This window comes from Ictidomys tridecemlineatus, chromosome 2 (assembly GCF_052094955.1).
Source record: "Ictidomys tridecemlineatus isolate mIctTri1 chromosome 2, mIctTri1.hap1, whole genome shotgun sequence".
NCBI lineage: Eukaryota > Metazoa > Chordata > Mammalia > Rodentia > Sciuridae > Ictidomys > Ictidomys tridecemlineatus.
In genome coordinates, this window is record NC_135478.1 from 185,108,174 (window position 1) to 185,135,359 (window position 27,186).

The 27,186-nt window shown below is 34.2% G+C and overlaps 1 protein-coding gene across 3 annotated transcripts; it reads right to left on the bottom strand.

The window, feature by feature from the left end:
- Positions 1 to 261: 261 nt before the first annotated feature.
- Ing3 (inhibitor of growth family member 3) lies at positions 262 to 27,146 on the bottom strand. Of its 3 annotated transcripts, XM_005333952.3 has the most exons (12): positions 26,958 to 27,143; positions 26,642 to 26,713; positions 24,030 to 24,130; positions 22,412 to 22,477; positions 10,754 to 10,850; positions 8,906 to 8,977; positions 8,008 to 8,127; positions 7,580 to 7,737; positions 6,698 to 6,891; positions 5,284 to 5,476; positions 4,269 to 4,307; positions 262 to 2,703 (listed from the first exon to the last, which is right to left on the bottom strand). In XM_005333952.3, exons 1-12 carry the CDS (start codon positions 26,983 to 26,985, stop codon positions 2,587 to 2,589), a joined length of 1,257 nt encoding a protein of 418 aa, XP_005334009.1. In that variant the 5' UTR covers positions 26,986 to 27,143; the 3' UTR covers positions 262 to 2,586. The 3 variants fall into 3 exon arrangements, with proteins under 3 accessions (XP_005334009.1, XP_040147533.1, XP_040147534.1); XM_040291599.2 differs by lacking the exon at positions 26,642 to 26,713; XM_040291600.2 differs by lacking the exons at positions 262 to 2,703; positions 4,269 to 4,307; positions 5,284 to 5,476; ... (2 more) ...; positions 8,008 to 8,127; positions 10,754 to 10,850 and having other exon boundaries at positions 26,958 to 27,146.
- Between the last annotated feature and the right edge of the window lie 40 nt (positions 27,147 to 27,186).

Here is a 27,186-nt window from a genome sequence, read left to right on the forward strand (position 1 = left end):
GAGGGGTGGAAGGGAAAGGCATGGGGTAGGGGATTAGCAAGGATGGTGGAATGTGATTAGACATCATTATCCAAAGCACATGTATGAAGACACAAATTGGTGTCAACATACTTTACATACAACCTCAGATATGAAAAATTATGCTGTATACATGTAATAAGAATTGTAATGTATTCGGCTATCTTTTTTTAAAAAAAATCAATAAAAAAATGAAGTGCCCTTAAAAGGAATGATTGTATGTTTATCAAACACTCAGCTTCATTTAGGCATTGAATTAAGCCATTTATTGCTTCAAATGTGTCACCACGAACATTTTAATATACACTCCAGAGCAGTAAGGCCTCAAGTTTCACCACCTATAAATTATGAACCCACATTTTGGACTTTTTTGTGCTAATGATGATTACATGAGTTTTGTACAACAAAGGTTTTGAATGCCCTTGGTGTAAATGTCACAAAGAAAGTACTAATAGTTGGCCACATTTTTATTGAGGTAGTTCTGTTTGGCCCATAATATATATTATATATCTTAGATATTAACAGGTTCTACCCATTACTAAACACTTGCACAAAATTTTGGTTTACTTCTTTATGTACACTTCATAACTATTCAATGTTTGTTAAAACTTGTCAAGGTGTGTTCTGAGTGATTTGGTAAGTAGAATTTAGAAATTAAAAGGGCTGTAGCAGCTGGAAGCAGGGATGTTCCTGACTCAGACAAGGAACTTTGTCTTAAAATAAGGCTGTGCATAAGGCTTTTTCCTTTGACCAATTCTTATAGAATGAATGAGTTTGGGAAACTCATGATATATAGTTAAAGGATATAAATGATAAATTTGAGCATCTCCACGCAATGTACTAATAAGCTAACTGAATACTATATTATATGTTACTTCTCAAATGTTTATAAAATCTCCATGAAAACAGTGAGCATCATAAAATCATGATACACCATGATATTATGCAATCATGAGGACTCACATTATGAACCAAAGTTCTCTCTTTGGTCTGGCAGTTATAAAATCAGACTGCAGCAGCTCAGAATCACGGAATCTCAAAGCTGGAAGAGAACTCTGAAATCTCCTATCTAATTCATGCCCTCTGGGTAACATTGCATAGATTTTATACTGTATTAAATTCTAAGAGGCTCCTAAGTGCTTTTAATTAAAGCAGAAATGCAACAGACCCAGTAATAAAGGAAGTATGATGTAATAACTACTTAAAAGTTTTAAGGACTTTTCTATACCAGACTCTATTTTAAATAAAACACCCACTAAGTAAGATCTAAAATCTAAATAGCACCTGTAGAATAAAATCTTAGGAGTGCTTTAAAGACACCCTGTACCAGCACCACACTGGTCTAATAAGGCCCAGAGTGATTAAAGACTGAAACTAACTCTTATAGTATGTCACAGATTCAAAAATAGAGCTGAATATGAAGCTCCAGTCAGAGATCTCTTCACTCATGTTGGCCACACTGCCTCCAGTAAAAACATCTATAACCATTATTTTCATTTTATCTGCTGTAATCAGACTTTTCTTTTATGTCCCTTTGAAGGAAAAGCCAGAGACATGTCCTAAAAAAATACATTAGCGTTTCAAATTTACATTAAAAATGTCTTTCCCTTATTTTCCTAACACAAATTCCAAGTATTATTACAGAAATCACAGATTACATATAGCATTCGGCTGGGGCTCGTCCTTTTTAGATTATGAAAACTGTAAGTAAATTCGAATTAAGAAAATTTCATTATTAAGTGTGTAAAGTATAAATACAAGTAATTTTTTAAAAACTTTATTTTAACACCTAATACAATTCCAATTTTAAGGATTACTTGCACAAAAAAATAAACACATTTGGTATAAAAATGTATCACTTTTAACACCCTTTCCCCGTCAGCCCCCCTCCCCCGCCCTCATGAACTGCACTCTATCTGGATGCAGAAACATATAAAGACTAATGGCACAAATTAGTTTTTACCTACAGGAGTTTTCTGTTTATGTACCCAGGTACTCTAGAGGACACCAGCCCACTTTATCACATGAACCATTTCCTTCAGCCTGCTGAATCAGTTTCACAAAGAAACAAAGCTTATTATAAAGGCATTTTAAAAACCATTATCTTAAATTCTTTTCAGAAGGGCTGACTTTTTTTTTGTCTTTTTTGCAACCATTTATATACAGTGTTACATAACAGCTCTGGAGTACAGTACATGCAGCAGAATATACCTGTTGAATATAAAATACTTTTAAAATCATCATCGTTGGAATTCTTTGAAGTCTAAATTATAGAATGCCCATTACTTTTGAGAAAATGGTTGAGGAGTACAAATGTCTGCATATGTTGGCCACAGAAATAATCCAAGGCTAACTGGAATAATATTCATAGCACACCAGGAGTGCATAAATAATTTACTTACATTATTAAAATACAACCCATAAAATTCAAGTTCAAGATTTTATAGGATTGTCAATGTAAATCCTCTAAGTGGTTGCCTGGAAATGAGTTGTTTCTTCTTTCTCCCTTCCTTTTAAGAGTCCTATATAAAATGATGAGCTGAAGCTTTTCTTCCTCAAGTGACACCTTTATTTGTGTCTACTGCCTCTTCTCTTCATTGCAGCAGTGCACTGTGGACAGTACCATTTTCCTTTTGGAGCTTCAGTTAATCCAACACATCCATAATGGAACCATTCTATTGGGCACTGGAAAGCAAAATTTAAAAAAATAAAGAAATTTAGTAGTTCTATCAAATAGAAAGTATACTAAAGTATGTCCAGGAGACTGGATATTTTATCTAATAAATATTAAAATTTTTAGATCTAGGAGATGATTTAGAGATCACATAGTCTACCTGATACACTTCATGAGTTAGAAAACAAAGGCACAGAAAAATTACTTATCTTGGATAACTGAGGTTCAAGTAAGGTTCCCATAACACTAAATAATAAATGAAAATTGACTAATTTTCATTAACTTAATCAGGTTATTAATATATGTATATATTAATGTTATATACATATGAAATGAATATTCTATGAAGAAGGTAATATATTTTAAAGATTTTATTTAATACTCAGCCTTACTTGCTCTCTCATAAAGTGACCGACCTTGTTGTAAGTGAAGACATGAGGGATACCCTGGGTGCCTTTTCTGAGTACAACTATTCCTAGAGATGCAGAGGTGAAGTACCCCTCTATGACACATATTAAATGGCTCTACATTTGCACAGAAAGTCTTATCATGCACAAGTGCACAAGAGACGAGAGGATTTGAAAGCTTATGATATGGCATTTACAGAAATCTCAGTCAACATTTTCACTGCCCTAGAAGATAGTATCTGGTAATGCTCTTGAAATGGTGGAGCAATACTGTTTTGAAATAATCAAAAAGAGCCCACAGGTGATTGTAGACAGTGAAAGGGGTGTATCCCCATCTATGTGAAGACTTTGTTTTGACTGTCAAATCGAGGAAAGGCACAACTTTTACAACACCAAGCCAATCTTCAGACTGTTTTTAGAAATTTAAAATTCTTGCTAATCCTAAGATTCCTAATTCTTGCTAATCCTAAAATGCTAATTCTATATTCCTGATTACTACTTCCATAGAATTCAGGGTTCTGTTATGCCCCTGGAGCAAAAGAAGCACACAATGAGGCTGAATGATAAGAAAGTAACAAGGGTGACAAAATTACAAAACAAAAGGATTGTCAACACTTAATAAAAGACTATCTCTAACCAAAATTAAGCTTCCTAAAAAAGAATAAGGAATGCCTTTCTTTCTATCCTTTGTTTTTAATGTTAGAGATGGCTCCCTATTAGCTGCCACCTGATAAGAATGATAGAAAACACTGTACTAATGGGAGGGAAATAATCTAACATTAGATCTTCAATTATCCCTTGGCATCATATTTCTTAAAAAAATTGTACTGTTTTAAAGTTCTATTTCTTCAATGTGATAAATGAACTGGGCTCTAGTAAATACATCTTTACCAAAAGGGAAGGAGAGTGATTATAATTTTCACACAACATAACACGAAAAATATAATCTGCATATAACATCATAACATTAGCTTTAAAATTTTAAGTAGGGAATGCATTAAGGAACACAGCCCTATTGTGGAGAAGAATATTTTAGCATTAGCATAACATAATTAATGTAACTACAATTTGTTTTCTTAAGACTGTGAGATACACTATATAAGAAAAATATTTAAGTGATAAAAACCTATGATTTTTTTCATTCCTAAGTAGCAAAATTCAATACTTACATCTTGGTTATCACATCCTACCATCTCTCCATATGATACCTAGTTAAAAGAAAATTAAATATTTTTAATACGACTATGTAACAAGTTTCTAAATCCAAATTGTTTTTTTTCCATACTTTTTAATTATAAATCATGTTCAGTGTATTTGATTTAGTGAAAACACTAATTACCAAAAAAGTATATATGGTGATTCCTACTGTCAAACTCATTCTCTCACACACATAAATTATTTATGTAAATATGTGTTGTGGAATGAATACTTGTACTCCCCGCCCTGCCCAAATTTTTATGTTGAAACCCTAAGCTCCAGTGTGACTTATATATGACGTGAAGATAGGGCATGTGAGGAAGCAGTAAAGGTTAAATAAGGTCAACAGGTAGAGCCCTAATCTGATAGGGCTATGCCCTTGGAAGATCCAAGAGAAGCCCCTGCCCTATCTTTCTGTACCATGTGAGTATGTGTCAGAAGGTAGCTTTCTACAAGCCAGAAGGAACAATCACTGGATCCAGACTGGCTGGTATCTTGATCCTGGACTTCCCAGCCTCTAGAACTTAGAAATAAATTTCTACTGTGAAGGCTACCCAATCTGCAGTATTTTATTACGACAGCCTTTATGTGTACAGGGAATATAGCATGGTATGTTAAATGTTTCAATACAAGTTATACCTGAGCACTGAGATTATGGTCAACTTGGACTGCCCTTCTTCCCCTACCCCAAACTTCCTTTCTTCCTTCCTTCCTTTCTCTCTCTTTCTTTAATGTGGTGCTGGGTATCAAACCCAAGGCTTCATGAGGGTGGGGTAAGTACTCTACTATGGAGCTCAGTCCCAGTCCCTGCATTTTTCTTTATACTCTTTGAATTTACAGCAAACATGTCACTTTTAAATGGGGGAGAAAGGCATACAAATAAAGCAAAGGTATTTTACTAGAGTAAAAGAATGCTGGAAAATGGAATAATTTTCTTCTTTCTAGTTTTTTATATTGTGTTGTTATAGAAATACACCAGACTTTTACCTGATTACAAATGCAATATCGAGGTTCATTTGGGTCGTAAGTCCAATCAACCTGGCTATTTGAGTCTGATTCTGGCACTACTGTTGTTTGCTGGGAGATTTCCTGTACAACAGTTGATGATGAAGAGCAGGACGACAGGGAGGAAGAGGAAGAGGAAGAGGATGACTGCTGACTGGAAGATTTGTTGTTGTTTCTGAAAAAAAGCATTGGTTTTGTTTGGCCATCATCAGACACTACCCAAGAAAAACATCAAATGTATAAATTAACATCTAACACTTTTATTTAGAGCAACGAGAAAGAATTTTATAATAGTTTATTTTTTCATTTGGAATGTTTTATTTTCTGGAGAATAAAAGTATTCAAAATAAACTTCTTTTAAAATTGTTTCAAAGTTTTAAAAATATTTTTAATCGTAGTTACTACTTACCACTGATTTAAACTGTTCATAGTATTTTTAAGAATTAATATTAGCTATGGTTACCCTGGACTCTTTTTGTAATTCTAAACAAACAAAATACTCTTCATCAAACTCTAAAATGCAAATACAGAAAAACACTAATTATGACTATCAACTGACAAATGAATACCTATCATGTGGAAGAGAGTGAACCAAGAGTGTTAAAATTCACAATATTTACCACTAGCTAGAGGCTAACTCCATTTTAAAAATGTAAACATTTGCCATAAACAGCTATATTAAATTTGGTTCATAAAATTAAAATTAATTTTTAACAAGGTGATAGTTGTGTGATTATTTTATATCCATCATTCTTTCAGGGATTTATACAAAACAAACAAACATCAACAAAAAAAAAACATCACAGTTAAAAATAAATTATGACAAAATTATAAAGTAACTAATTCTTCTGGCCTCACATTTGAACTTTCATTATGTATAAGCACCCAGCATATTCAGTACCAGGGACAGATGGAATTCAATGCTGTTAAGTTTTCAAATTTAAAGCTTATACAATCATCCTAAGAGTCTCACATATAAAACTTAGGCATATTTTCATATCATCAATTTTGGAAACATAAGATCAAGAATTAAGATAACTTGCTATTAATCAAATTGAAAAACCTTGTTTTTTAAAAAATGTAATTTGCATTTTATGTATTGATTTACATTGAAACATATGGCAAAATAAGAACTTATAAACAGAAATCATTTACTAACAAGCTGAATTAAGACTATAGAAAAATTAAAAATAATTCTAACACTTTTTAAAGACTTTTATTCCTTAAAAGCATAGCAGTGTAAATGAAAATCTCACATCTTCTCACATATCCTAAGTTTATCCTGACCCATTATGCCCTGGATAATGGGCATGGAGGCTCAGCTGAGGTGCCAAGCAGACTGAAAACACAGCAAAGGTATGGGGTTATGCAAAAGATGTGTAATGAGAAAACTTACTTGCTCTTTCGACCACTCCGTGAGTCAGCTGCTGATGAGCTGGCATTCTGTGTTAATGTTGTCATGAGTGCTGAAGATGATGAATAGCCAGCTGTTTCCCTGGGCATTGAAAATTCTTTTCCCAGCTGAAAGTCATTATTCTTAAATGCTTCATAACTGGCTTTTAAACTTGATGTTCTTCGTCCTTCTTTCATCTTAAATAGACATTAATTTATAGCATTAATATATATAATACAGACTTTCTCAAGTTTTACAGGTTACAGTGTTATTTTTGTTCATCCACTATACATTTATTTTGCTTAAATTTAATTTTCATCATTGGAATTTAAGTTATCTCATATAAAGATTTAAAATCACCAGCCTCAGTAGAAGTGAGGCACTAAACAACTCAGTGAGACTCTATCTCTAAATAAAAACAAAAAAGGCCTGGGGATGTGGCTCAGTGGTCAAGTGCCCCCGAGTTCAATCCCTGATACCCCCTTCCTTCCCCACGAAAAAAAAATTTAAAATCAGTTTTTACATAAGAAGTAACTGTGGGAAGGGTTACTTCTCAATTGGAACACAGACAATTACAGAAGTGAACAAACTCAAGCCAATCTAAGCCCCAAGGCCACAGAGTCCTGAAAGTGGTAGAAAGTCCAAATAACTATCCCAGCATGTGCTAAGGACAGCAGCTGAGAATACAGGCAATCTGAGCAAAAACTGTGAGAAGGGTCTGCAAGAGGAATTTATCTTTTACTTTTCTTCATCAGTCAGGGAATTCCTATTTAATTATATGTTATTATTATAAGACTGATTTCAAAGTTAAAACACATGATAAAATAAAACTGTTCACATCCAGTTGTTTCTACTAGGGTTTGCCAATGATTCTGAACTTTTTACCTGTGCTGTAGCTTGAACTGCTTGAGCTGCTGCCATGGTAATTGCCCCTGCACCAGTTCCTGAAGATAATGAGCCAATGTTATAGGATGCCAGAGGTTGGGAGGAATTCACATTGTAAGCATTGTTGGAAGAAGCTGTGGAATTATTATTTCGACAACCTGTAGAGAAGAAACAAAAATGGTTGTGGAATATTATTGAGTTTAAAATACATCATTTGCCAGCACAGATAGAATCATTCAAAGGAAATTCTTCGTATACTGTAGATTGAGTAATGGAAGACATTTTCCTTTTTCTTTTCTTCATATGCAGACTTCAACCAGGTAACAAATCTCTAAGATTCACTACTCATGAATGTTTTCATTTCCCCTATTCTAACACTAACAAATAAATAAAAAAGCAGTCAATAATATTTAAGAAAAAAAACTTACCTAGTGTATTTTCCTTAGAGGCATCTGATGTAAGGGTAGAGAGCAGAGCTTCAGACTTAAACTTCTTTTCAGGGATGTGATCTGTTGTCGTATGGTGAGAAGTTGGATTATATTTCCTTTCTGAATATAAATAAAGAATTCATGTGTTTTTAAACTTTAGAGAACTACAGATAGGCGCACGTCCAGCAGTCATAAAGCAGTGCACTCACAATCTGGGTGCCTCATCAAACAGGGACTATGATATCTTCTCAGAAGAGAGGAAAAACAGAACTCTGTGTCACATGTTTTATTCATATTTTAAAATCTTCAGGAGTAAAATACTGAAGATAACCCAAGATTTGCACCAAGGTTTCACATACAATGTAAGGGGAATTTTATTTTCAATCAAATCTTGTTTCCTATCAAATTGATTTGTCCAAAAAAAAAAAAAAAAAGTACCAGTACAGTTAGTCCACCAGCCCATCAGCCAGCCAACAATTCCTTTACTCACTAACTCACCAACCATATGACTTTTTCATATGCCAAACAATCAGTTAAGCACTCGAGAGCAAGGATGAAAAAGACAAAGGTCCTAGTTTATTGTTTGGCCCAGTTGTAACACTCCCTAGAGAGAATTGGACATCTGTAGGTAAGAAGCATATACAGCTATTACTAGTACACATTCTTCCTCTAGGAACTTCAGAGAAAACAGACCACCTGTTCACAAGTCAAATGTGCTTTTCCCAAATGAAAAAGATAAAATCTGTTAGGATTTGCAATGAAAACATATCTCATTTTTTTTAAAAAAAAGGAGGGAAGAAAAGTTCTCAGCTTCTGGGAAAACACACAGGTGACATGAATAATGAGTTTTTAATTGTATTTAGCTTTTTAAATACTTAGTGCACTAACCCAAACTTACTTTCCACTGGAGTATGTGAATGAGCATGGTGATTGTTCACTGGCTGTGAAGGAGTATCTAATTCCAAAGATCCTAAAAAGAAAGGCACAGAGATATACCACCATTAAATGTCACTGCACAACTCTACATGTCAACCAACTACTGGCAGTAGTGTTCCCTAACTCAGCAGAGGGCTGCATGCTCTACACAGACCTATATCATTTTAGTTACATATGTCAGAGGGCCATCAATGCCAATTCCTCTCTGAGCTATTGAGAAACCCATTTCTCAATCTTCACCTTAAATACAAAATGGTTCAAGGCATGGTAATGCTGAGTTAGGGAAGTCACCACAGTGGGTGCCATGTAAACAGATGAATGGACATTGTAACCACAACTACTAATAAAATCTAAAATCCTCAGGTGAGAATTATAGTATTGAGGAGCTTTTAGTAGGAGATTCTAAAGTTCTAGGTGACAGGACACTATTAATCTGAAAGAAAATTCTTTGATCATTAAAATGACATATAACAGTGAAGACTTCCTAAAAGAAGTCAGGGACTTTACTTGCAAAAAGTGAGGGGAAGAATCTTGAACACCAAGCTTTAAAATACTTTTAAAGAAATTCTCTGGGTTTATTTTTGATCCCTTGAGATGAAATTATGGCAGGGCACAGGATGGAGTATTTTAAAACTTGATCCAATTTAGGTTCATATGTCTGTGTCCTTAGAGAGGATGCTTTATTAACCTTCCTGCAGTACTGAATAGGCATGAGTTACCATTATTCACAGCTACCATCAGCATTAAAAAAAAAAAAAAAAGAAAAGAAAAGAAAATGAAAGCAGCTATAGAATATTGTACTTTGTCCCCCAACACTTATCATTGACAGGCTTTCTCTAAAATAAAAATATCACAAATAAATCAGATTATCATCTAAAGTGATGGATCTACTTTAGATTTTAAAAAATGCAACTATGGAAATCAAAATGGATTTTATACTGGCTTCTGTAACTGACCTAGAGTGAGATATACAGCCTCACGCCATCAAGAAACATTTTGTGAATAGAAAAGGTAAATATTCTTGCTGTTAGAATGCACCAAGGGGAAAAAAAATGTTTATAAACTTTAAGTTCTAGCAGAAAACACCCATAATACTATTTTGGTTCTACTAACATCTCTAGGCCTACCACCACACTCTCTACTTTTATTCATCTCACTATTTAGAGGTTGAAGAGATGAGGAATTATTTTTTAAAAACAGAGCTCAGGTATTCATTTCTGGGAAGTCTCCTGAGTGAAAACCAATAAGTATTTGTGTGTAACTTACAGCAGGAGATCAATTTGAGCCTTGCAAAGAAATATTAACATGGCTTTTTGCTGATAATATAAAGTTTAGGAAAAACTATTTTAAAAAACAGGAAGTGTTGTGAAATAAGTCAGAATCTTTCTCAGCATATACATCTGTGGAAAAGTATTAAGGAAGTTCCCAAGAAGAAAAACTAACAGGCAGGGCAAAGTCACTGTATTAATGAATATGGGAGATGGTTAATTTGTCTCTCAATGGTGATACTTCTTTAAAAAAATCTTTGCTTTTACCACTAATCTTACTAGTACATGTGGATATTTAAAGATGGAATGACTTAGTATGTTTTTTTTTTTTCCCATAAAGAATGAGTGGGATGATAGCCTACATTATCCCTTTTGGTGTCCATGACCCAAACAGTTCCAACTGCTGGGGTCCAAGTTATGTGACCTAGACGCCACCAACAAGCAAAAGGCAAAATCTGAAAAGCTTCTGTGGGACAAGCGTCTCCTCGGTGATTTGCACATGTATTATCCAATATTGATGGAAAACTGTAAATTTTACTTACGCCTCTCTAATATCTCTGTAATTCCAGCATTATCAGCTTCCAGCTCCATTTTAAACTTAGCCAGTTCCTGATCCAGCTTTCTCAAGTGTCGATCTACCTGTTTCAAAGAAGATCAAAGATAACCACCAAAATTTGGGACACTGTTAAAGTGTCAGTTTAATGAGGAAACCTAAATCTTTGTTTCTTTTAATGAATCTGCTTAGTTTCCTTGAGCAAGTCAATTAACCTATGCCTCAGAGGTTTTGAATCTATTAAACGAGGATGGTAGGCTGAATAATCTCCCAAGTCTCCTTTTATGAATTTTCAGTTTGAAGAAATCAGAATCTCAAATTTCTTAGAAAATGTTCTTTACTCAATCATACAAGTGTAGGGATATGAAAGTTAAAGCAAAACTGAGACTTGGGATTAAGGGTGAGAGGAGGGCTGGAGGGCTGGTAACTTTTCAAAATATGCCTATGAGTACATTCAGCCTAATCTCCACTACTTATCATCAGGCTATTCCATAGAGCCACACCATAATAACTGATATTTAGAATGAGGAAAGAAAGATTCTCTGTCTACAAACAAAGAGGCTACTATACTCTGCACATACATTTCTTTAAGGCAGGAAAGCAGACCATTATACTTCTAAACATTTATGTGAGGGCTCAAACAAAAGGGGATTTTAGTCAGAAAACATTATTCCCTGAAGAGCCTAGTTAAAAAGATTTTGTCTATAATACTACTGCCCTAGTTAAAGTGGCAAAATTTTACTTTCTCACTTACATAGAGATCTTTTGACTAATTTCAGAAAATTTTATGACATCTCAAACTAATAGCAACATCTTAATGTATTTTTAATCTTACTATGAAATGTTTTCAATACTTTTTACAAAATTACTATTCAAAAAAAAAGTTCTTTGAAAAATATTCATGTTACATTACTGACAACATTCTTTTCAAAGTCCAGTTTCCTACTGGATCATTGCTATAATTAGGAGTAACTTTCTTATAATCATCAAAATGTGCTGGAGCAAAAATAAAAAGTTCAATTAGATAATATGTATCTAAATTGAGGAGAGAGGGACAAAAACAGCAGAGGACAAGATGTACATTAGATGCCTATGAAGGAGCCATGTAACCATAGTGCTTGGTGTTTTAGATGTCTCTTTTATGGTCCTTATGCTAATCTTTTGGGATAGGTTATTACTGGACAGGATATTATTTTATAAAAGAAAAAAATAAGAATCAGGGGTTAAATACCATGCCCAAAGTCATACAAATAATGCATTTCAGAAATAATATCCTGTAAATTATGCTTAACCATTTATTTCTAGCCCTCTGAAGCTCTGCATATGGAAAACAACTGATTTTTAAACTCAAAGTAATATAATTCAAGTTGAAAAATGAGTAATGTCCTATTATTTGTATTTTATATGTTAGTAGCAACCACTAGGGTATTGGTTTGTGGTTTTTCAGTCACTGAAAGCCTTGTTTCCCCTTTATCTCACCGACAAAATAACTTTTCAGAGTTTGAAAGAAGCTGAAATTACAATATTTAAAACCCTATAGGATCATGTGTTGTGGATACTTGCTCCTATTCAAAGAACATGCAGGTAATTGAGCATCCTTCAATGGAACCTCCCTTCCAATAATAAAGTATGAACACAGACCTCTGTTATTCAAGAATATTTCTTTCATTGTCAAAATTTAATCTCAAGGGAAATTAAAATAAATACTCAAATACTTAAGTTCTAAAAGACTTAATACAATGAAAATACCCCATCACTTTTCTTACGTACAATTATACTAATTATAAATAGTGAGCTCCTATCATGTTCTTGGCACTAGATTAAATGGAGGATGTATGAAGAATGTGAGAGAATTCCTACCTTCACAGGAATTAGAATTTAGCCAACAAACCAAATTTACAAAAGATATTTAACATAATAAAATTTTTTAAAAAAATACATAGTCCAAATGGAACAAGTAAGCAACTCTTCAAAAAGAGTCAGAAGTAGCACATAAAGTAAAAACACAACATTGGGAGGTGGTAGACACAAAGGAGGTATAAAATGGTTAGATAGCAAAGAATGAATTGTATCCAAATAAGTGGAAAGAAGGAGCAATAATTTTAAAATGTATAGCGACAGAAAGACTGAATGCTCAGAGAAAAATAAGACTATGCGAGGCCCTGTAATATATATAACAGAGAGAGAGAGAGACTGCTAGAATCCCAGTTGGGAGTGTTGTCTTAGGGTGATAGGAAGATCTTTTATTTTTAACACCATACATACTCATTCCACCTCTGCATTTAACATTGCTTCAATTTGCTAAATACATTACTGACAAAATTTATTACACGAGACATAGAAAATTATGAAATTTTCAATACTTGATATTCAGAAAAGCCAAATTAATAATTACAATAAACAGAAAAACCTTAACCACCTTGAGGTGAGCAGCTTTGTACAACACCTTCCAATCATTCTTATTTTTAGATATGTAAAAGATTATGAACTAATTGGTATTATAAGCATTATTCAACAATGAAAATTATTTTTCTTTGATTTACACTACTATATTAAATCAAATTAGAAGTTAGTAAGTAGAGAACAAGATTTAACTTAAGCTACAAGGCACCAGGACATATACACAGTATTAAAACAGCTGTAATAAGAGCTGCACTAAACTCAACTGGAATCTACAATGTGCCCTCCGCCCACCCACTCCATTCCTTCTGCCTGCATGAGTGGGTTAATTACCTATTCTAGTTGATCACCATAATGGCTTCCTAGGTATCAGGGACTAGTTACCCTTCTGTAACACCTGACCGTACAAACTAATTTATAGTAGTAAAGAATACCGATCCATTGAGAGAGATTCTCTATTAGCCCACGATTTCCAACACCAGGTTGACCAGAATCCAGTGATTTGTTCCCCATTTAATGTTAATAAATACCATTCACAAAAGCTTCTTTGTCCTATAACACCAAATGATATTCTATAATCCCAATCATAATTGCTTTAAGTTTAAACTATTTCTGAACTCTTTAAAAACAAAAGGAAACATTATTTTTTAAACATACTCATGATCATAAAGAATTTCAGTCTCACCTGGCCCCTCTGCAAAAAACAAACAAAAAATCCTCATCCTTTAATATTTTTGCATAGAATAATAATACTTTATCCTTTCTTTTTTAAATCTCCCAGTTTTCCAATATTTAAATTTTAAAATATGTCACTGATAGACCCAAATTAAAACTAGGCAAAGCTTTTAAAAAACTTAAGCATAAATTATCATTTCCAAGACAGTCAAGTTAAATGTAGATGTCTAGTTTGCCCTTTCAGAAAAAGCAATCAGTTTATTAGACTTTAAGTTGAAATCCATGGCAATAAGAGATAAATTCTGTCCCTGATAATATTTGGATATAGTGAACAATGAGGGTAAAGTGGGGAAGAAAAAAGAACCATGATGGCAAAGCCTATCTCTGGTAACTCATAAAAATGACTTTTTACATCTCTAAATTATATTTAAAGTAGATAAAAATATGACCTATCATTCGGCTGAACCAAATATTTGAGGCTTTAGCACATTAACTACATCTAATCATCTTCCTAAAAGACAATAAGGACAAGAGACAAATCAAAAGGTCAAACTCACATAATACATCCCTTAATTAGAGTATCAGATAAGAAACTGAAATTTATGGTAAAATGTGGATCTGAAATATATTCATCTCAGGTACAGGCCAGGATATAAAACCAACAGCAAGTTCAAGGGTACTGAACCCTGCAAGAAACTTCTAAAATCATTCAAGCATTAACAAAAAGCTCAAATTTTATCAGAGTATCCGTAAATCAACTCTACTGGTACGGCCATCTAGCCATCTTTACGACAGTGACATCAGACTGAGGAACATGAGTGTTTAATGACTATTTATTAGTATTAGGATATAGCAGGCATTTGCTTTAACATGAAAATTTTGTTTGTCAAATTTCACTAAAACAACCACTGAAATAAACTATCAGTTTGTTCACTGGACTCCTAATCCACAAATGTCTTCATCTGTTTATATTATGCAATAGTTACTTTCCTTAACAAAATAGGTAACCAGAGCTGTGTCAGTGCTAGCCATCGGAATCAGTCAGTGTACTGTAATTTTAAAAGTAAATAAAATATTTCAATAAAAATTAAAAGACAGTGAAATATCATGTTATATAAAACAATGAGGGATGAAATCAAACTCAATTATACGTAAGCTAAGTATACCTTATCAGAAATATTTGGGACTAATAGTGTTTCATATTTCTAATGTTCTTAGATTTTGGAATACTTGTATATGCATAATAAGAAACCTTGGGGATAGAACCCAACTCTAAATACAAATCTCATTTATGTTGCACATATACCTCATACATATAACCTAAAGGTAAGTTTATACGATATTTTTAGTGTACCTGTGTTTTGACTGCAAATCATCACAAGAGGTCAGATGTGAAAATTTCCATTTGTGGTATCCTATCAACACTCAAAAAAGTTTCATATTTGTAGCATTTACATTCTAAATTTTCAGATTAGATATACTCAGCGGGTAAAATCTATGCAAATATTCCAGAGCCCAGAAACTCTGAAAGCAGAATCACCTGTGCTCAAAATCATTTCTGGATGAGGGACAAACAATTTATATTACCAGACTTTCACTAGGATGTTCACCACTGATATTTCAGGGAAAATGGCTAATCTGACAGGTAACTCTATTTAATGACCTCTCTACTGAACAAGTCAACAATCCCCTTATGTTTGACTGTTTACTTGTAAGCTAATATGGTAATTTTTTTTACTCTTGAATATAGTGCTCAAGCATCACAGGACACTGTAATGTCTTATGATATTCACTGCCCAAGGCTCGAGCCTTCCAAGGAAGTACATAATTGTTTTCAACAACTTAATAATTATTTCTTCATGGGGCTGGGGTTGTAACTCAGTGATAGAGTGCCTGCCTGCCTAGCCCACGTGAGGCACTGGGTTGGATCCTCAGCATCACATAAAAATAAATAAATAAGGGCTAGGGATGTGGCTCAGGCGGTAGCGCACTCGCCTGGCATGTGTGCGGCCCGGGTTCGATCCTCAGCACCACATACAAAGATGTTGTGTCCGCCAATAATATTAAAATTCTCTCTCTCTCTCTCTCAAAAATAAATAAATAAATAAATAAATAAAGGCACTGTGTCCATCTACAACTAAAAAAAATTAAAAAAATAAATTATTTCTTTGTGATAACTCATGCTAATTTTTCATTTGTTTATAGTATCAAATTACTAAATGTCCTCTTAAATACATTTGATTTTAAAATTTACTTAGTACAGATGGTATGTCTTATAAAATCAAGGTGGGAAGTAAATGACTAAGGTTTACAAAACACTGGTTTAGATCACCTTGATAAGTCTTTGTCCCTCTGTTCACTATTTGATTAATCTGTCAGACTCTAAAGGCACAGAATTATCAAGAACCTTACCAGCCCTGAAGGGCCCCAGTAAGGAGATCTAATATTTTGGGATGTCCAATTTTGCCACTAATTTGTATAGTGATATTGACTTTATCATTTAAAAAATTTATTTTGTTATAATTAAGAAGGTAAAGCCAGGAGCAGTGGTGCATGCCTACAATTCTAGTGGCTCAGGAGGCTGAGGCAGGAATATCAAAAGTTCAAGTATAGCCTCAGCAATTTAGCAAGACCCTAAGCAAAATAGAGACAGCCTGTCTCAAAATAAAAAATAAAAAAGGGCTGGGGATGTGGCTCAGTGGTTAAGCAGCTCTGGATTCAATCCCCAGTACCAAAAAATAAAAAGGGAAGCTTACAGTGGAAAGATATTTTTAGTTGACATACAAAAAATTTATATATTACTATAAGTTTTAATATTTTAAAAATGCCCTCTTTGCTGAATGCACATATGTGCATTCTATTTTAGAAGAACTTTCAATTATCTTACATATCAGAGAAGGAAGAAATCTCCAAATTGAAGAAAATAACAAAATTATGAGACAATGTAAAAAGAAGGATACCAAAAATATTTGAGCATCCATAACCCTGCCTGGCCTCCTAAAGTGATGCGATAAAGAAAACTAAATTTACTTGAACTACATTTCTGTTATTTTTCTTCAAGTCACACACTGGAAAGATGTACACGGCTATTTCAATTTCTGTCTATCCTTGTTTTGAAACAATCTCAGCACACTCTATATCACTTTTTGAGAAGTTTCCTCCTAACTAAAATACATCTTTCCCCAATAATGACCCCTTTAAACTGCATGCCCAGAACTCAGAACCTGGAAGTCACGATATTGCACTTCTTTCTGCATTACACAATTATATTACATATTACCTGAATATGAAATTGTGGATTACATATTCAGGTAATTTTGGTCAAGAAATATTTATTGTAGGAAAACTATGGTAGGTTCTGAAAATGCTAAACTAAAAAGACATGGCTCTTGACATTTACAGTAAGGAAGAAAAGTACATAAGCAAAGGTGAATAAATAATTACAATGTGATTCAATCAGCAATGAAACCATGTGAAAAACAGAGATCTGAAGGTTGGCATGACTATGTTGAGGGGCAGGGTGAGGAACAAACCACTAACTGCCTTTACAATACATAGTCTCCCCCTTGTCCTCATAGATAGAATCCTCCATGTCTGGGGTAGTAATATGCCCTGTTAAACTTTTCTCAGCCTTCCTTGTGGGTAGAAAAGCCCTTAAGAGAAGTATGTAGGATTCCAGGAAATTCTTCAGAGGAGCTAACTGAACTTCAAAATGTGCCCTTTTGCATGATCTCCTACTCTAATTCTTCTTTTATCTGCCCAGACAGATGAGAAGAAGCCTGGAACACTGATGATGTGGGGGTTGCCATTTAGGTCCTAGTTGGTTTCCTCCAACAATTATTGTTCATGAGAGGAAAACAAATCCTTTGTTTAAACCACTGTTACAATATACACTCTTCTGTTTTAATCAGTAAATATCTTTTCCTAGACATAAATAACACAAACATCAAGATTAGTAAGACTACTTGAATAAAGAGGCAATGCACGTGCAGGATACTGGAGGATGGAGAAAAGTTTATCAAGCAAAGATGAAGAGCAAAGTCCTTCTGCTCAGGGAGTGATCCCTGCACAAGATGTTCGCTGTGGACATCACAAACAGGTCCTGGTGAGAATGAAGGATGAGAAAGAGATGCAGCGAGAAATCTGTCAGGAACCTGATCAAAAGGACCTTGAAAGACACAGTCAATAAATGTTCCAAAACTCCTAAAAATTTCAAATAAGGAGATGATTTGCCAAAATGTGTTTTAGAATAAGGGACACTAGAAACGCCACAAGGAACTTTCTGGAGTGAATAGCAATGTTCTGGGTCTTGAGGGAGTATCAGTTACAAGAGTATATAAATGTCAATATGTGCACTGTGCACTTAGGAGACGAACATTTTATTGTTTCTACTGGTATTTCAACATTTTAAACAAGTACTTGAACTACAGAATGATAAACAATTGGTGAAGAAGGGCCAATCAGAGGTGCTCAAAGTAAAATGGATAAGACATGGTGAACAACTCAATGTAGGAAGATGGGAACAAGGAGTCTAGAATGACTTTCATATCCTAAAAATTGTGGTTCTTCTGAGTTTTAGAAACAAAAGTAGAGGGAGCAGGGAGTAAATGAAGAGAGTCTAAGAATTTTAACTTTTAATGCCTTGAGCTTTGAGGCCTAGGAATGCTCAGATGAGTCGGAGGAAGTTTAGTTTTGAGGAATAATTAACATATAGTTGTTAAAACTCAGAGAACACACAGAAAGGTAATGGAGGAGTTTTTACAACTTGGGTGAAGAGTGAGCGTGGGGCACAAAATTGGCACAGACACAATTCCTCACTGATCCTCTGGATAGGAACAAAAGCAGAGAAGAAAATTACCTTTACATGAAAAGCACCTGAAGAGTGAAAAAACACAGATCAAGAATAGAACCTGGGAACACCACCATTATGAGCTTTATCCAAGGAAATCTATAAAGGCCACAAAGGTAGGAGAATCTTATTAGATGGTCAAATGATAACAGATTAGCAAGAATGTCAAGGAGAAAGTTTCCACCAAAAGCCTCAAAATATATTGTCAATGGAAGGCAAAAGTCAAAACTGGTGGCCTGTGAAGGAGCACACACCTGCAATCCCAGCAACTCAGAAGACTGAGAGCTGAGAGAATACCAAATTCAAAGCCAACTTGGGCAAGTTAGCGAGACCATCTCAAATTAAAAAGTAAAAAAGGGTTGGGGATGTAGCTCAGTGATACAGCAGCCCTGGGCTCAAGCCCCAGTACAAGAAAGAAAACAGAAAAAAAATTCACAATAGGTGTTTGTATGTCACATGTGGCATAGTTTTGGAACAGCTACTGGGAGAAACCAAAAGAAAAACTGACTACATTGAACTATGAAGACTAACAGGAAGTTCAAATATAAAGGGTCCAAATAATGAAAACCATGATTGTGCAGTGGCACCAACTTCATTGCTGCATGATTTTCCCTAGCTATGATGACAAAATTTTTAAAGTAAGTGAAAACACTCCCTATGATGGCAACCATGTGGAGGGTGCTGGTAAGAAGAAAGAGCTCAGGAGCTCAACTAGAGCCTTGCTTGGAGAAGAACAGAATGATAAAGTGGAAGGAAATCAAGTGTAGATGTAGGAGGTACTTTAGAGATAGGATGAGTTCAAGTGATGATTAGGAAAAATATGCAGCAATTAATGGGGATTGGAATTCACAAAAGTCAAAGAAGCAGACTACTATGAAGATATTTCAAGACAGAGTAACTGTGAACCAGGTGCTAGTTTCTTAACAAATGGATGACATAGATGATTACATCTTGAAGAGAGTTTTTTAAACTGATTCATAAAAATTTTACATGATTATGATACACACACACTCTGTAATGTTCAAATCATGGTAAATATATCTATCTTCTCAAATACTGATCATTTCTTTAAGATGAAAGCATTCAAAAATTCTTTCTTCTAGCTTTAAAAAAAAAAAAATAGTACATTTCCCTTACCATACTGTCACCTATTGTGAAGTAGGGCAACAGTTCTTTCTCTAATCTAATTATAACTTATCATCCATTACCTGGCCTCTTCCCATCTTTCCCCGGACTCTGATAACCACTATTCCACTCAATTCCTATGAGTCTAGATTCCACATATGAGTGAGTCATTGCAGACGAGAGATTTTTTGGCAATAAGAATATAGGTGTCACCTGAAAGAGCAATAGTGTACTTAAAAGGAAAGAGCAGGGAAAAGATAATAAAGAAGAGGAAGGAAAAAGGAAGAGGGAGGGAAAAGGAGAAATGAAAAGACAAAAGGCAGTCCTAGAGATAATAGGAGAGTAAAAGAAAACAGCTTCAACTTGGTAGGGCTGAAAGGGAAGCAGTGGCTTCAGGAAAGTAGAAAATTATAGTTGGGAAAAACAAGATGGATCAAGTCTTTAATAAAGAAGTGAATGCCTACTATTTGCCAAGATAAAAGCTCATACATATGTGTGTATGTACATATATATACACGCACATAATGTTTAACATATATACATATTAAGTCTCAAAGAAGAGTTTTTGATTCACAAAATTATACACATTTATAGGATACCATGTGATATTTCAATATACAGATGCTATGTGTAGTATTTAAGGGTAAATATATTATACATATACATACACACCAAATACTCTAAATGTAACTCTAAATGCTATTAATTTACAGATAAGGAAACAGGTTTAAGAATTAATAACTTTTCCAACATCATGCTGTTAGTGAAAGGGCCGAACTAGGGTATATACTGTTCCCTGTATGGATCCATTATGGACATTCACTTTTTATTACAATTATTGATTGTATTTTCTTAAACTTATTATGTCATCTTAACCTTGCTCTCTAACTTAGGTAGCCTGCCCTAACATTTGTTAATTTTTATCTTCATTCTGCTTATGCCACTACCTCTGAGTGAAATGCTTCCCCTCGACAGAACCCCCAATCCCATCCCTGACCCTCTGCTCAAAACTCATCCCATCCCCTCTAATTGGGCCTGACTTGGTCATTCAGTTTTCTTTACCAAATACTTCTTAACACTCAACTCTACTAATGTTCACTTACTACATCTATCTACATGGGTCCTCCACATGAATTTGTGGGTATGTCTTTCCAACTAAATTTACAGGAATCATTCTAGTACTTACTTTTTTATTCCTCTATTATATGCAGGTAAAACTCCATTAATCAGGTAAACAGTAAGTGAACAAAGTGGTTCATAAATAATAGATGAATACATATAACATTTTAAAAAGCACATATCTATGTTATATATTTTTTCAAAATACATAAAATATATTTAGTAAAGGAATAAAAATAGTACAATAATAAAATGTTAAAGGAACAAAACCAAAGAGCTATATGAATTAAAATGCAGGTAGTCTCTAAAGATTGACACATAAAGTCATTAAATATAAGGAAGAATTTTACTAAACAATTTGATCTTAGATTCAAATGTAAATGATTTCTTTTTCTGTGTTTACAGATGTAATTCAATAAGATTAAGTTTGTTTTCATTCCACAAAAAATCAAGATATAACCTACTCTACCTTTCTTTAGGAAATGTTTTTTATGAAACTTTTTTCAGAATATCAATATGAACAAAAGAGCCTATGTTATTAGTACATTAAAATATTTTCACTATATAAAAACAACTAAATATTCTCTACAACTTTACATGTTTCCTAGTTTAATACAGGCATTTATAATGCATACCATATGAAGTGTGTATTTCTTACATGTGTCTTACTCTCTAATGGCATTTTATTTATATGTACCTTGCAGTAATAAAACTGCACTCAGAAAACTGCAAAAATAAGATATGAAGTCTACAAGCTGAAGTTAAACAGAAGTGAGAAATTATTTTATACCTTAACTAATTTAGAGAAAAAAATTAGTATTTCCTAATATGTATATTTTAGAAGCTTCACATAAAAAGAGAGAGAGAGAATCATTAACATTATTTTTAGAAATACCACATATTATATCTGTTTTGGCGATTTCAATCTTTTAGAACTACTGATGCAAGAAAGACACTTTTTTTTAAAGGTTATGTAGTCTAATGTTTACCAAGTATTTTTGTCATCTGACCCAGTTGTTGCCAGTCGTTAAAAACAATTAATATCCCTTCAATAGCAATCCCAAAGATTTTCTTTCTCGGGAGTACACAGAAACAAACTCAAAATGATATAACAAGCACATAAACATACACCCTTAAGAGGATAAGAATTAGTAAAATAAAGTTAAATATCAATTCTTGTTAAAACACCCCACACGCGTGGGTGTGCGTGCACACACGCGTGCGCGCTCGCACACACGAGACACGATCTTACGTAGTTTAGTCTTGGCTAAATGTTATTATGTCAGATGCAATGGATCAACTAGAATAAAGAGTCTCTTGAGTTCTCAAAGATCCCCCCAAAATATATACTAAATTCTCAAATTAGGTATGATTAAGAGAGCAATACTTTAGTTTTAGTCACATTTAAGCCAATAAAATTTAAAACATAATCCATAATTCATGTACTTATGGCAGAGTATGCACATTAATTTTACTTACCAAGTCATATATCTGGTTTGCCAACTGTACCTTCTCATCTGCATCTTCCAAAGCTTTATAGTAGTCCTGAATAAAAACATTTTTATTTCAAAAATAAATTAATCATTTCAAAATAATTAAGTGTGGGACAATAACTATATTTCATTATCATCCTTCTGCGAGTCATTTTACATTAGCAATAAAAAGTCTCCTAGGCATAAGGGTGTGATTGGGGAAGAATTAGATATTATGGACAATGGCCAAGAATTAAAGGAAAATGCTCAGAAATCCTAGAAAAGATATAAATAAAATATACTGTTCCAAGTCTAATCTCTATACTAGAAAAAGCAATGTAAGCTAATGAATATTTAAAAGAAAAAATGCTAATTAGAATTAATCTAACTTGTAAAGCACATTTATGCCTTTTTAAGCTTTTTTTTTTTAAGTACAGTTATAGAAAGGATTCCAATCTGTATTGTTCCCTAGCTCCTATTTTAATTTAGGTATAAATTCATACAACTCAATCTATATTTTAAATTTCTCTGCACTGTAAAGCAAACACTTTTTTTTTTTTTAAATTGGAGAAAAGGATTCTATGTATTTCACTGGTACCACACTTTTTGTTGTGCTACACCAAAACTGATTAGATTAAAGGGATGATCAATGACGTTGAAATGTATTTATGTGATGTCTATACTCACACACACCTTAGCCTCCAGGTAGCTTCCCAGCCAGGACCACTTCTCTTATAGATTCTCTCTTTTTTTTTCTCCTAACAGAAATAATCTTCCCTCCATATGGTAGAATAAATAACACAACTACTCAATTTGTAGTTTCCAAATTGCTTTCTTAGTCCATCCTTAAACAATTCTATGAAGGTTGGGTGTAGGGAGGCATTATTATTCGTGAAACTAAAAGATCTGCCAATGTCACACAAACTGTAGAGTCATGATTAAATCCAAGGCTTTTAAGTTGTTCTTCCATTGTATCTTTGAATAAACTAGATCAGACCTTCCAAGAAAACCTTGGGGTTGGGGCTAATGCTTATCCTAATTTGGAAGAGACTCTAAGTCCTATAAAACTAATAAAAACATAAAAGAATTTTGTATTTCTAGGTCCAATTCATGTACAAATACTATGTATTTATGGCAGAGTATGCACATTAATTTTACTTACCAAGTCATATATCTGGTTTGCCAACTGTACAGTGTTAAATTGAAAGGCTTTGAAAGATCCTTCCAACTCTTCAATGAGTTCACCAACTTAAGTACTTAGTAATATATAAAATATGCTCAAAATCTACTGATTTTCACCCATTTATGAACAAAATTGGATAGCACCATTTTATTTTTAAAACCAAGGCAATTCAGTTATATTTATTAGAAAAAATAAAGGAAAAAATGTATTTTTAAAATAGTTCTACAACTTTCTAACAGTCAGAACTTAAACAATTTTAAAAATGACCCAAATTCTTTGATCCCTATATCTAATTCTCTTAAACACAATAAGTTATTTAAATTCCAAAGAGCCATTGATAATCTTCTCCTATTCTAATATCCAGAAATCTATTTAATGTTAAAATATTCTTTTCAGAGTGTCCCAATATTTACTGATAAATCATTCAAAGTGTTACACATACTTTTTTGATAGACGCCATCTGTTCTTCTCTCCATTCGGGTTTATTTTTCTTTGCATTCATAAAGAATTCACTGACTCTTTGTTCTAGCTGATCCATTGCATCTGACATAACAAAAACATTTCATATTTAGATAAGCAAATTCATATATCAAATTTATACGCTTTAATTCAGTGGTGAAAAAAACATAATGGCCAGTCACCACTAGAGACGATGAGGCAGATCTCAAGTTCAGGAATAGCCTCAGCAATTTGGAGAAACCCTCAATAACTTAGCATGACCCTGTCTCAAAATTAAAAAAAAAAAAAAATTTATAGGACTAGAGATATAGCTCAATGGTAGAGCACCCCTAGGTTCAATCCTTAGAACCAAAATAAAAAAAAATAATAATAACATATTTCACTTGGCCAGTATCTTTAATATGTATGTCCTGTGGGCTGGGGATGTGGCTCAAGCGGTAGCATGCTCGCCTGGCATGCGTGCGGCCCAGGTTCCATCCTCAGCACCACATACAAACAAAGATATTGTGTCCGCTGAGAACTAAAAAATAAATATTAAAATTCTCTTTCTCTCTCTCTCTTTTAAAAAAAATATGCATGTCATGTTTTGATTTCATAAATATACAATGCCTTAATGACCTGAGTCTTTAAAAGTTAAAATTTTCCTGACAATTTTTTTGTGCTATTTGAGAAATTTTCCCACTAATCAAAGTAGAGTCAACAACAAGTAGAAACACACAGAGAGTACCTAAACAACAATTTTTGAGCACTACAATTTTGGAGTCAAAGCTAATAAATGTGACAAAATAATTGTGTACACGTATGAATATATAATAATAAATTCCACCATTATGTACAATTAAAATGTACTGATAAAAAAGAAATAACCACTGGGTAATCCTCACATTTCTTTCTTTTCCTTTTTTCTCTTTTTCAGGCATTCTACCTCTAAGCTACTCTAAGTTACATCGCAGCCTTTTCTTTTTTCCTCTTTGAGACAGGGTCTCACTATATTGTCCAGGCTGTAATCCTCCTGCCTCAGCCTCCTGAGTAGCTGGGATTATGGGTATGCATCACCACAACCAGCTTAATGCTCAAATTTCTATTAATAAGAAAAAGTGATAAAAAACAATTTGAACTGTAAGTTATATAGTGCTAAGCACCCCATCATCTCATATCACAACAGAAAGTGGTAGGTACAACCTCATTTATTTACTCAATACACTATTCTATTTAGTTTATATAGCTTTTTCAAAGTATGTGCCAAGAATAATCACTTCATTGGAGGCCTGCTAACAAAGGAAAAAATAAATGGGATTTTGTTGTTATATATAAGTTGAGGAAAATCTTTTTACTATATTCTTCATTTAAAGATTTTCAGTGCATAATAGTGCTTTACTGATTTTAAGAAGTCTTTCCATGAATTTTTTGAAAATAAAATTAATTTTTTGAAAATATTATTTTCCTTTAAGCATTCCTAACATTTGACACGCTGTTCTCTTTTGTTAATCCACAATACTCATTAACTTCATAATATTCTAGTTATTGTAAAATTTGTATAATCTAAATCCAAATTATAAGAGAACTTAAAATTTTTAGTCAAAAGTAAAATGTTTAAAATAAGAACAACCCTTTATTTAATGCCTACCTTATATTAGGAACCATATATTCAAATTTATTTGTATTATTTTAAATCCTCAGACAATGAAACCCCTCTTTAGAAGTGGTAATGCAGTCAAAGTCAATGAGTAAATTAGTGATGTCCTAAAATAAACTCATTTCTATCTGACATCAAAGTCTATGTTCAATCCTACAAAACACACTAGTTCAGCAAGTCTTTGGCATTTCAACTGCATTAAAGTTAAAATGGATTTGGAGGTAGTTGGAAAACCAGGCATACAACACAATGAATAAAACAAGACACTTATGAAAAAGCAAGGCTAATTTTAGGGAAAAAAAAAATCACCAGCAACCAAGCTATTGCTGAAAGAAAAAGAAAAGCCCGCCAATTACCCAAATTTTACAACAACATCAGATAAGAAACTTTCAGTAAAATCTTATTTCCCTCATTCTAATGAGAAAATGATCACGCTGTTGAAAATTCGAAGTGCAATTCTATAATTAATCCTCTCATTTCTTTAAGAAACTCAGCATTCCAAGTTCACCAGGCTCTCTAAAGACCCACCTATAACCTGTGCTTCCGTGCGTTTCACTCTTAAAATTTCTGAATAGAACAAACTTTAACAAACACGAATGCTGAAATTCAAACCTGACATATTAAGCTCAAGTGAAAATCCTTTTCAATATTTACAGGGTGAGTTCCACTAAGACATATACAGTGTCTACTCTCTCAATGAAAGTATAGAACCATTTTTTTCACAATGCCAAATTTAAAAAGGAACACGCATGCTCTAATGCCTACTCCTGTAAAAGTCACAAGTAGCTTGGGGAGGGAAGCAGCAGCAAAATACAGGACTGCCAGATCTTTCTGACAACTCCATAGGTACTAGCGGAGTGACCGGGAGGAGAGTCAAAGCTCAGGAGGTGCAAGCATCAATGGCAAGCAAGTCTGGCACTGAACGCGTGCAGCGAACAAGAGTAAACGCGCCGACTTACTCTGCACCTGCAGATCCATCTCGCGCATCTCGGTGAAGCGGTCCCGCAGGTCCATTGGAAGCTGCTCAATCACTGTCAAAGGGAGAGTCCGTCAGGGGGCGGGGCCAACGGCGAAACTACGCGATTACGTCACTGCGTGCGTGCGTGCGTCGGGGGGGTCGAGGGAGCCGGCAGCTCACATCGAGGCTGCCAGTTACCGTGAGAAAGAAACATCCCCCGCCTCCCCCTCCCTCCCGCCATCCCGCCTGCCCGTCCACTCGCGCTCTCGCCCGCCCGCAGGTCCCATAGGCGGCCTCTGCCAGCGCGGCGCACTCACTTTCCAAATAGTCCTCTAGGTACAACATCGCGACCCTTAGAGCTGGGGGAACGAAGGGGTCCAGGGGTTTATTTGTGTCACTCGCTGTCGCCGGAGTTTTGTCCCTTCCAATATGGCGCCTCCGCTAGCAGCACCCGCTCGACTCCGGCAAAAAAAAAAAAACAAAAAAAAAAACCCACTTTGGCGCCTGACGGCGCTTGCCTCACTGCCGCCCGGAGCTGTCATTGGC

Bases quoted from the DNA above. Each gene is read 5' to 3' on its own strand.
- Ing3 (XM_005333952.3), bottom strand. From the start codon at position 26,985: ATGTTGTACCTAGAGGACTATTTGGAAA. The intron at 10,851-22,411 runs GTAAGTAAAATT...TCTTTGAAACAG, and splicing joins CAAACCAGATATATGACTTG to GTAGATCGACACTTGAGAAA. The intron at 4,308-5,283 runs GTAAAAGTCTGG...TCTTTTAACTAG, and splicing joins GATATTGCATTTGTAATCAG to GTATCATATGGAGAGATGGT.